At 39.7% G+C, this 12,143-nt stretch overlaps 1 protein-coding gene across 6 annotated transcripts in view; it reads left to right on the forward strand.

The window, feature by feature from the left end:
* Window positions 1-7: 7 nt before the first annotated feature.
* LOC102309216 (zinc finger protein 616) overlaps window positions 8-12,143 on the forward strand; it is a 21,163-nt gene continuing 9,027 nt past the window's right edge. Inside the window, exons 1-4 of one of the 6 annotated variants that reach the window (XM_014330975.2) lie at window positions 13-81; window positions 180-206; window positions 3,030-3,626; window positions 4,777-7,458. In XM_014330975.2, the coding sequence (XP_014186461.1) occupies window positions 64-81; window positions 180-206; window positions 3,030-3,626; window positions 4,777-5,247 (1,113 nt within the window). In that variant the 5' untranslated portion in view covers window positions 13-63 and the 3' untranslated portion in view covers window positions 5,248-7,458. Of the gene's footprint in view, window positions 82-179; window positions 207-3,029; window positions 3,627-4,776; window positions 7,459-9,041; window positions 10,220-12,143 lie in introns of those variants that run through there. The other 5 variants (XM_005951966.3, XM_014330974.2, XR_006053556.1 and 2 more) reach the window with 5 other exon arrangements.

A 12,143-nucleotide genomic window follows, 5' to 3' on the forward strand; every position in this document is an offset into this window, starting at 1 on the left:
TATATGTACGTTGTTTGTGTGTTTCAGCCATTTGGACTCAGCTCAGCCACTGCAGAGGAAACAATGACTTCAACTCAAAAGGTGAGGAAAAATATCTCAGTTACACTGTTATTGAAACTGTGTGCACAGCTGGATGTTAACAACAGCTTTATCTTTTCCATCCTTGTTTGAATTCATAGGGAAGGGATTTGGTGTGTGGTAAACAGGTAAATAAACTTTTTTTTTTTAATTATTTGAATATATATGAGCGTTTGTGTATAAATACACAAATAATACACATATGCTTTCAATTGTGTAATTTAAGTGATCTAGGTAGCTCTGTTTTGGAAGGTCAGTTAACGCTAGAAATGTGTTTTGGAGTTTGTACGTTCGTTGTCTCTAGGGGCCACCGCATATATAAATAAAACCACTGTAGTAATTCTTTTTTCTTTTTTTTTCTTTTTTTTGCACAATTTTATATTTTTGTTAATAATAAATTAATGAAACCATCAAACAACCTGAAGAGCAGGTTGGGAGCCGAAAGAGCCGTCTCTTTTTAGTGAGCCGAGCCGGAAATCCCATCACTACTAGCAAACACGCTTTGCTTGTGATTGAAAAAAGGAAAAGCACTCCTTCCCTATTGGTGGGAAAATATACCATTTCAACCAATCAAAAAATTATATGGCAGCATGTGGCATCTGGTTGTTTGGGAAGAGGGGAAGTTTTAGGAATGACCAGTGAAAGAGAGAGAGTTTTGATACGTGAGAGATTTGTGACGTTTTACCGTATTTGGAGTCTCAAGTTAGTGTGTCATCTTGTGTAGTTAGTGTGTAGTGTAGTCGTTGTTTTGTTTTGTGTGTCAATTATCAGTGTTGGGTGTAATGTGTTACTAAGTAATGCGTTACTGTAATTAAATTACTTTTCCACTGAAAAAGTAGAGTAACTAATTACTGTTCAATGTACTTGTGTTACATTGTAAAATAATTAAACTCGCAGAATATCATTACTTAACTTCAATAATTTATCTTATAAACGTAGAAGTAAACTCTGCAGCTGCGCGTCATTTCGCACCAGTTTGCTGCACAGTCGTATTCTAAAGCAGAAGATGTCGGACTCGGCTGAAGCGAGTGGCTGTCTTATGAAATGGACATATTCCCGTCTCTTCACTTTTCTGAAACAAGCAGACAAGAATATTACAGTAAAATGTAAGCTATATCCTGGGGAGAAAAAACTATCGGCTGCTGTTAATAGCACGAGTAATCTACTGAAGCGCCTGACACGAGAGCATAGACGAACACTTCTGGGTGATTCTTGTTCGTCATCCATGGATAACACCGCAGCAACTCCTGCTTAGCAGGCAAAACCTGATTTTACTTCAGCAGCACAGAAAAGGTCTGAAGGTGAGCTTAAAAAGATGATTGCAGGCTACATTGTGGAAGAGATGCTACCGCTGCATACTGTACAGTCTCCGTCTTTAAAAAACTTTATTTATTGTTTAAAGAGTTTAATTTCTATTGTTTGCCCACTCAAGGTTTATAGGGATTTTAAGAAGTATTTAGTTAAATTATTTATTTAGTCATTAAGTTACTTTTCTGACACAGTAATTAGATAAGTATTTTAAATACAATATTGACTAAGTAATTAGTAATTAATGACTTTTTTAAAGTAACTTACCCAACACTGTCAATTATACTAGTGAATGTCACAGTTGCTGCAAAAAAGCCACCAAAGGCAGATTGCAGTGTAAACGCTGAGTGACACACCTGCAGGTTTATCCCTGTGCTGTTCTCATCTGTGTTATAGTGACACAAACTATAGTGGATTTGCATAAATAATATGTGTGTCTTCTTATTTGATGCAGAACACCTGATTGGTCTATAAATAGTTTGAAATTGTTATATAAAAAACGTCTGAGCCTTGGCTTCATTTTTAGGTAAATAGTACCATAAAACTTTGTTGTTTGCAAAACTTGTGCATTTTTTTTTAAAGTACAAATGTGTTTATTGTCATCACCAAGACATTAAACTACTTAAACATTATAAATGTCTTCAAGCTCACACTAAGGCCTGTAGACACATTTATGTGTATTTGTACATGAATATTTCATACTTTAAGGCTGCCTGTTTATTTGGGGACATGAACAAAATACATTGGACTTGTACATAATAACATCACAGATGATAAATTAAAAAGATTTTAAGTAAATGCTTGTGCATTCTTCAAGTCTTGTTGAATATGTTGAATTGAACTATGTGATCTATTTAACGCCTCTCCCAGTCAGTGCTGTTCTCCATGCCTGTGTGACTGTACATGATGTTATTAGCACAAACGCTTTAAAGGTGATCATTTAGGACTTTAGCAATAATACAGACAGCAATGTAGCTAGCAATAAAACAGTTTTATTGGAAATGAACTTAAAAAAACCCACACATCCATCCATCCATTCGCTTCCGCTTATACTTTTTCAGGGTCGCGGGGGGCGCTGGAGCCTATCCCAGCTGTCATAGGGCGAGAAACAAACAAACATCTGTCTCCTATTTTTATTTTTATTTTTTGTCACACAGGAAAGAAGCATCATTATCCACTGATAAGACTTATTTATTTCTTTTATTTTTTCTGTTTTTTCAACAGAAGAATATCTCTAACAAGTTGGTTTATTCACATTTTCACATCTTTAGTTGTAAGTGAAATGTGCATTTTGAGTTTATACACTATGTATATAAGGCGACCGTTCCTTTTGCAGTATTTTTGTGTGGTGCGTTTTTCTATGTCTTAACAAAGGGGTTACAAAGGTGTTTAAGTTCACCTAGGATGATTTTTTTTTTTTTTTTATATTCCCACATGGTCTTACTGAGGTGAAGAGAATTAAAATTCGCATTCTTTTTTTGGGGGGGGGAGGGGGTGCTGGAAAAGCTTGAAAAGGGACCTTGAAAGTGCTTAAAGTGCTTGAATTTGACACTGAAAACGGCGTATAAACCCTGAATGGAGTTTCAGTTTGTTCCACGACTGTATTTCACACACTGCTTCTGTTTGTATCTCTGTCACTGTAGGAACAACATGGAGCCAGAAGTCGGCGCTCTCAGGAGGCCGACAAACCTCACAGAAGAAAGAGAGAGAAAAAACACAGCTGTGAATTGTGTGGAAAATCTTTTACCCGGGCTGAACGCCTAAAAACACACCAAGTCATCCACAGTGGAGTTAAACCTTACAGCTGTGAATTGTGTGGAAAGTCTTTTACCCAGGATGGAAGCTTAAAATCACACCAAGTCATCCACAGTGGAGTTAAAGCGTACAGCTGTGATCACTGTGGTAAAGCCTTTGCTCACAGTAGGTACTTACGAATTCATCAAGTTGTTCACTCTGGAATCAAGCCATACGGTTGTGACATTTGTGGAAAAACTTTCACCCAGTCAGGGCACCGAAATGTTCACCGGCGCATTCACACCAAAAATGATGTTTACTGCTGTGATCAGTGTGGAAAAGTCTTTGTGAACTCAAAAGATTTAGAGAGCCACATGTTTACCCACACTGAGGAGAGACCTTACAAATGTGACCTGTGTGAGAAGGCTTTTAAAGAGCCACGTTCCCTGAAAAAACACCAAAAAATTCACACCAGAAAGAGACTCTACAAGTGCAGTTACTGTGAGGTATGTATTTATATTGTTGTTGATCAATGGTCATGAGACTTTGCATAATTAAGATTAAGGAACTGACCTCCCAGCCCATTTGTTCCTTCAGTGGGCTGTTTTCAGTCATTATGCAAATGTAACTGTTTATAAGGTTGGGGAAACCTGCAGTCAGCTGAGACTGAAGAAGTCATTTGGATGAGTGACGAAACGTTTCTTGGGAGAAACATTATGTCCAGATGAACAGAATTAACTATTGGAGAACACAGATTATCGTTTTACATAAAAGTACTCAATCATACAGTAACCAAAATGTCCATTCAAGTATTCAATTTCACTCCCAAAACTGACACACATCTATACGTAACATTGGTTCTCACTTTAGGTATTTCAAACTTATAAGACCCCCTCAAATCATATTTTCCATCTCTTAGTTTAAACATACTTAAAATACAAATTGGAACATTCTTTTTCACAACTAGATACATTATTTCTAAAGTTTTAGAATGTATAATGTCCATGAATTTTAACATAGATGATCCTACAAAAACTGGTTGGTGGACTCCCTATATCCAAGTGTGTGTGTGTGTGTGTGTGTGTGTGTGTGTGTGTGTTTGTGTGTGTGTGTGTGTGTGTGTGTGTGTGTGTGTGTGTGTGTGTGTGTGTGTGTGTGTGTGTGTGTGTGTGTGTGTGTGTGTGTGTGTTTGTGTGTGTGTGTGTGTGTGTGTCGTGTTCTGCACAATAGGTCATATAAGGCAAACAAAGGGAAGTATACAATGGTTCAAAGCTAAATAAGACATGAAAACTTCATGTACAGAATATTCAGTCAAATCTGACACAAATCTATTGACACTCCTGATGATGGAAAAAGTAACGTTTTAAAAGCTCCTCCCCTTTCTATCTAACATTCACACTCCAATGGATAAATCGGAGAGCAGCTTGGGGTTAGTATCTTGCAGCATCCAGAGTAGAGCATCTAGGTGTTTAACCATTCCCATTAAGTAGATTACTTACAAATGAAGAGTCTATTTTGTCCAGTAAGCTGAGCGTTATAATGTAAACAGTAAAATGTATTGGATGTGGGCAGAGATGCTCTTTATTTCAGGCGATGTTCAGGATAAAAATGTTGAAGGAATTCCCTGACTCTCACTGTCTTTGTGTCTTTGTTTAGAAGCAGAGCGGCACAGATGGATCCAGTTCTCGACCCTGTCGTCACTGTGGTGGTGGGAAAAACTTTCACTGTGACCTTTGTGGAAAAATGTTCAGTAATCAATGGAGCCTAACAATACATCAACGTAGACACACTGGAGACAAAATGAATTACTGCAAAGAATGTGGGAGAGGCTTCCCCACACCGAGTCAATTAAAAAACCATGAAGTCATTCACAGTGGGGTCAGAAAGCACGTCTGTGACCAGTGCGGGTCATCCTTCACCACTCCAGGTGACCTTAAAGTGCATAAACGAGTCCACACAGGAGAGAAACCATACAAGTGCAGACACTGTGACAGAAGCTTCTCGCAATCATCTGGTCGTAGCAAACATGAACAAACACACTGGAAGAGAATTTCAGCTGTGACCAGTGTGACAAGAGCTTCAGGAATCTCAGTTCAAATTGCAAACACAAACGATCCCACGCTGTAAATAAACTGTTTCACTGTTACCAATGTGCAAAAACATTCACTTCATTATCTGCTCTGTGCAAACATCAGCGTGATCATGCAGGACTGAAATCACTGGATCACAATGAATCAGAAGAGACAGAAAGATTCCCTTCTGGTTTCAGGGTCGGACTTAAACACCTTGAGATCAGGCTCCACAGAGTTCAGGTGGAGTCTCCTGTAAAGAGTGCAGCTGATGTCACACTTGGATCTGATGCGGTAGCTCTGCTTTCTGAGCCTGCAGTGTATATAATCCTGAATGTTTCATCCAGGAAGCTGGAATAGAATAGAATCCCTTTATTGTTGTTATACAGATGTACAATAACATACAGAGCATCTCCTACTCGGTACAAACATGTAAGCAGGGGCTTACAGTTTCTGCAGTACTATATACCCATTGGACAGTGTTTGCAGAAAACCAAATATATTAAAAAATATCCAAATATAGAATTGGTGGTTCAAAAGTTACAATTTGGAATATTGAAAAGTACTTGTTTATAGAGGGAATAATGACCATTTTAAAGATTTTGAAACCTGTCGTTGCCTAGTTTCACTTTCGTGTCTTTACGCTCTCCTTGAAGTCCACATGTTATTGAATGTATTTTGATTCACATGTTCTGCAGCTGTTTTCTTGTTGATTTGAAGTTTGTGTTATGAAATCCTGATACACTTAAAGCATTAGTTATATTTGATGAACTCTGTCTAGTGTTTTCTTAAACAGTTTGATGTGAAAAATGTGTAGTTTGAGCCATGATTTCAGGTTCAGATCAACTGTTTTCAGTGGCAGAGGTGGAGATTTATCAGAGGAGACTTGGCTGTTCTCCGATCACACTGAACAGGGTTCCTGCAGCTTATTATAAACTGAAATTCTCTTCAAGGAAAATAAGGTCATAAAATTTTATCTCAAAACCTTGCTGTAGGTATGAAGTTTGCAAAGGGTGTGTTTAAGATGCTAAAAGGATGAGTTTTCCTTCCAAACTGCAAACAAGCTGTGCTTTCTAACAACCAAAGTGAGATTAATCAGACTACTTTCATAATCCATAAGGACATTATTATTATTTATTATTAAAAAACATCCACAGCCTGCTGCAAGCCTCCTCTGCGTTTAGTTTCACCACGGATATTTGGACAAGCAGTGTTAGCCCCGTGTCGCTAATTAGCCTAACCTCACAGTGGATAGACTAGTTTCACGCAGCAGCAAGCCATATTACATGCAAAACAATTGCGCGGCTTGCACACCAGCCGGGCTATAGCGCATGTGTTTGATGAAACGCTCCAGACATGGGGTATTCCTAAAACATCAGTACATGTTGTGCTTCGTGACAAAGCCAAAAACATGATTAAACATGATTAAAGCCATGAATGACGCAGGGCTCCCAAGTCTGCCATGTGTTGCGCACGCGCTCCAACTGGCTGTTCACGGAGGCTTATTAGCACAGAGGAGCATAGCTGATGCTTTAGCAGTGGGGCGGAAAATAGTTGGGCATTTTAAATATTCTACCTTAGCCTACTCCCGCCTCGAGGACATTCAGGGACAGCTCAACCAGCCAATAAAGAGACTGCAGCAGGACGTACAGACGCGCTGGAACAGCACGTATTACATGCTCCACTCCCTCATTGAGCAAAAGCGAGTGCTGGGCGTGTATGTGTCCGAGCATGAACTCCCTGGCTGTATCCCAATTTAGGGACCATCAGAGACCCTTGTCTAGTAGAGCGCAGTCCTAGGAACAACTAAGATGCTACGCAGGACATTCAAGGGGCGAGAGGGAATATTTTAAATATTTGATATGTACCATGTCTGCTTGAGCAGAAGTGTGGTGAATGGTTGCTTGTCAGCGTTGGTTCTCTTTCACTCTAGCTGTGGCTGTCCTCCAGATTTTTGAGCCTCTCTTTGCCTCTGTTTGCACCCACAAACTTCCATTAGTCAACTAAAATGTGCTTCATATTTTGTCTGTCACAAGTTTCTTGCTCTGATATTCAAATCATTGGTAATTGTTAGAAAAACAGTAGCTTGGTGTACATGTACTGAATGTGATTCTAACTGCTTTGGATAACATATAATAATGATGGAAAATAAGCATTTGGTCAATAACAAAAGTTAATCTCAATACTTTGTTATATACACTTTGTTTTCACAAGCCCAACAATAACACTTCTCACTATTGCCAATATTAACAAAACTAAAAAGGGTAGGCCAAGTTATATATATTAAGAAAAAGAAAATAAATAATGATGCTGTAGTGTTCATTTGACTTTGGGACCTGAAGTGGAGTTTGTACCCGGAAACGGCTAATGACATCAGACTTCTAAGACCAGATTCCAAGTTCACCATCAGGATCGCTCCGCGTCGACATCATGAGAACTAATTATAATGAAGGCCGTTACATTTAGAAACATCATCGTGTCTTAAACATAAAAATAGAATGCTACTTTAGCTTGTGTCACATATTCAGTGAAATTAAATAACTTAAGCCATCACGTACAATGGTTTGCAATAACATGTTTATCAAAATGGGTGGTGTATTTGGGATCATTGTCATGCTATAAAACCCAGCCACCTTTTATGTTCAATATCCTTGCTGATGGAAGGAGGTTTTTCACTCAAAATCTGACAATAATTAATGAAAATTGTAAATAATTAATGAAACTTGTAAATAATTAATTAAACAAATACTTTTGACACATTTAATTATTTATTTCACATTTTAATTAATTATTGAGACATTTCAATACTTATTTAATAGTGTATTTAATTAATTCCTTTTGGCACACTGGACTCTTCATGTCTTACCATGAATTTATTTTATCTGTCAACCTCACCCATCAAACCCAGGGGGCGGGGTTAACGCTAATCAAGTCAAAACCATTGCTTTAGCCTGGTGGCCGTTGTTTTTAGAAGGCGTTACTGGATATCAACAAACGGCATGTGGAAACTAAGAGAACTGAACTTTGAAAAACCCTGTTTGTGTGTCACCAAATACCATTGTAATATTTTTTTAGCTGAGAATGTAGCGGTTTAATCTTCATGTGTCTGGTCGGTTTGTCGAGATACAGCCTCTTTGCAAAAGTGCTTTGATGATTTCGGAGATGTCTGCCCAGCCCAGTCTTACGGCAAAGCGTGCGAGAGACCCAAAGCGCAGGCCCCGGTACTCAGCTGCCATAACCCCCGCAGTACACTGACTTCATTTACTGAGGTTATATTTATCGGGTTTTTATTTCATAATGTTCATATGTGTCATAAATGTTTAAGTCGCCAGTTCTGAATCATAACTAACATTAAAAACATGTTTAGGAGGAGAGAGAGCAAAAAAATCTGATTATTCCGGGGCGATCGTGGCTCAAGAGTTGGGAGTTCGCCTTGGCCTTCGCCCGACTCCGACAGTCTCGGTCGTTGTGTCCTTGGGCAAGACACTTCACCCATTAGCTGGTGGTGGTCAGAGGGCCCGGTGGCGCCAGTGTCCGGCAGCCTCGCCTCTGTCAGTGCGCCCCAGGGTGGCTGTGGCTACAATGTAGCTGCCATCACCAGTGTGTGAATGGGTGGATGACTGGATATGTAAAGCGCTTTGGGGTCCTTAGGGAGTAGTAAAGCGCTATACATATACAGGCCCTTTAACATCTGATCTTTGGGTTTTTGTTGAATACTCAGCCTGACCTGTGTATAAACACAAACTTTATTAAAAGAAATAACATTGGTGTTTCCATCATGGTAAATGGTAAATGGCCTGTATTTATATAGCGCTTTACTAGTCCCTAAGGACCCCAAAGCGCTTTACATATCCAGTCATCCACCCATTCACACACTGGTGAATGTGTGTTATCATGTAGTACCAGCAGTTATCATGTAGTAACTGCTGGCTTTAACTGTACAAAGGTTGTTCGACAGTATGAAACACATAGAGACTTCATGATGTTCGGCTAATATTTTTATTGTGAATATTAATCATGAGGGTAAACGGCCCTGTATACCACGGAGCGAGGTCAGCATATCCACGATATCTTCAGCTCTCTGTGTTAACCCATCAAACTAATCTAATGGTCATCTACGAATAATTCACGGGTCATATCAATATGATTTTAACAAAAATCATCCTTAATACTGCCAACTATTCCAGAGACGTGCACTCAAACTTTACAACCGCATCACTTAACACTGCAGTTTTACATGTGCACTTTTTTTTTTTTTGCAGTCCATTCTGAGCTTTGACAGCGTGTCGGTCTACGTGCCATCGGGTGAGAAAGCCGACAAAGACAAAGCAAACCCCATGCATTACCAAAGATTCACACCAAACTTATCACAAAGATGACATTCTTGGTTGCTTTAACAAACATTTTATTATGTCACGGTTTCATTCACTCATGATTTGTCGTGAGCACTTCTTTAGTTTGAACCCAGTGACAGTATGAAGTTATTGGATTTGTTTTTATCTCAGTGTTTTCACTTCCAGCCATAAAGTATTTCCACATGGGGCTCCTCTTTTAATTAATTCCAATTTTAATTAATTATTGCCACATTTAATTAATCATTTAATGGTGTATTTAATTAATTCATTATGGCAGTCCTGGCGTTCCATACTCTTTCTCACGCTCTCATCTCAAAAATGTGATTTCTCAGCGTAGCTCCATCATGTGACCGCACAGAAACGAATAACAGCAGAGCAGGGAATAAGGGGGCGGAGTAAAGTGTACCGCAGAGGAGACGAGCAGAGAGAGCTGCTTTTTCATGAAACGGGAGTAAAGTACTGAACTTTGAGGAGAGAAAAAACCGAAGTACCGATCATAAACCACTACCAACGTTTGTATCGATATCTGCATCGATCTGCCCACCCTTGTCTCCTGGATCGTAGCTGAGATCAGCGTGAGCCACGTGGGTCTCTGCTCCCTGATCTGTTTCCTGTGTTTGGAAAGAGTTGCAGCTTCATCGCGGAGTTTCTCTCGGTTTGTGGGCTCATCTAAAGGTAAGCACCGAGCTAACTTTAATGTGAGTTCAGTTCATGTTGAGTTTAGCTCCTGAATGAGGTCTTCTGCTGCTCTCCTCTGTGTCTGTTCACAGTTTATTGTGAACACGTTGAGAGAAGAGAGAGTGTATTGCAGTGTATTTTTGGAATGGCGACGCGATAGCTTACAGCGGCCCACGGCCACACCGTGTTCAAACCATGGTGTGGGGCTGTTCGTTATAACGAAACATATCGGTTGACGATAGGAAAACATCTATCGTTTCATATCACTCTGGGCCTGTCTCAAAAGAGATTGACAGACCACGTGACTTTGGCGCATTGCATTGTGTGTGGCAACAAAATCAAAAAGCTCAAAATCAAGCGCTAGCATTTCCAGCACCGGTGATCATTAATTCTGCGGTCCTAATCCCTACTTGCATTTTATTTGCCCCAAAAACATATATGTGAACACGACAGGTCCATACAAAGCCAGACTTGACGAAAAGGCAAAACAAAGAACGAGGAAAAATCAAAGGAGTGAAAGGGTCACAGAGTGGAGTACGGACATTAGCCTGCTGCCCAGCTTTCATCACGCACATATTTACTATTATATGGTCCTAAGTGTGAGTGCATACACTCACAAAATGTTTAGTAACTTCAGATCCCTGCAACAAGCCCAGGTCCAGTTTACTTTGGTGATTTGGACTATTCCATTTCACAGCTGTTGTTACATTTTTGTCCTTTATCTCCTGTACAGGCCAACGCAATCTAATTGTTGTTTCAGGTTGTAGTGTTACACAACATTTTCAGATCTAATAGGAATAAAATGAGTGTTTCATCATTCATTCAATTTATTGTCTTTATTCATAACTGGCATTATTGTTTCATTCTATTATAGAGTCTTATAAGAAAGAGGCAAAATTGTATTCAGTCATACTTTATTAGCTGCTTCGGTGAAAAAATAATCAACAATGCAATAAAAAAAACATATCAAAACAACTTACTGGAAAACCGTTATTCATCACTTGATTGCTTCAATACAACACTTGGGCACATATGTGCTTGACTTTTCGTGGCTGTTTTGATATTGCTCTCTTTTTCTTAACTGATCAAATCTTGCTGTGGTAGCAGCTAGGGCTGCCACGATTAGTCGACATTCGTCGACTCTTTGTTACTTCGGAAACATGGCTTGAACAATTTCTCTTCCACATCGGAATCCAATAAAAACCCTTCTCTTTACCCATCGGCTTCCAGTGGCTGTCATGCAACTGGCCCTTGCCAGTTAATGCAACAATAATGCAACAGCTTCTTGCCATTCTTCATGTTTCTTTTAATCGTTGTGTGACTTTACTTGTGAAAGCCTCTCTACGCTAGTACCGCTTGCCACTCGCACCTACAATCGGTTTTATCCCGGAAATGACATTTTATGCGTACTTGTGCATACTTCCGTACTCGTGGTACGCCATCAGTCGGAGACCAAGTAGTTTTCCAATCCGGTCTTTAATTTTGACATCATTAGCCGTGCCTGGGCCCAAGCTCCGCTGCAAGTCCCTAGGGCTGTGTTCCAATCCAGCAACCACACTCTTCGTAGTGCGCATTTGGAGACCGATTACGTCACAGCGACAGCTGTCCCAACTCGAAGTGGTACTCCAAATGCGGTCGACCAATGCGCCAACGATGGCCCCAAATTTGAAGTGTGGTCTGGTGTAGACTTCATGGTCCCATATATCCCACAATTCATAGCGCTGTGGAGGATGTGGATAATTTTGCCACGAAAATACGTGTGACGGCTGAAGTGGGTGGCCGAGGAGTAAACTTTCAAAAGGAAGTACTGAGTATTATGTCACTTATTTACAGTGGGGCAAAAAAGTATTTAGTCAGCCACCGATTGTGCAAGTTCCCCCACTTAAAATGATGACAGAGGTCAGTAATTTGCACCAGAGGT

This window comes from Haplochromis burtoni, unplaced genomic scaffold (genome assembly GCF_018398535.1).
Source record: "Haplochromis burtoni strain Fernald_Lab_line unplaced genomic scaffold, NCSU_Asbu1 Contig_1236, whole genome shotgun sequence".
NCBI classification, from domain to species: Eukaryota; Metazoa; Chordata; class Actinopteri; order Cichliformes; family Cichlidae; genus Haplochromis; species Haplochromis burtoni.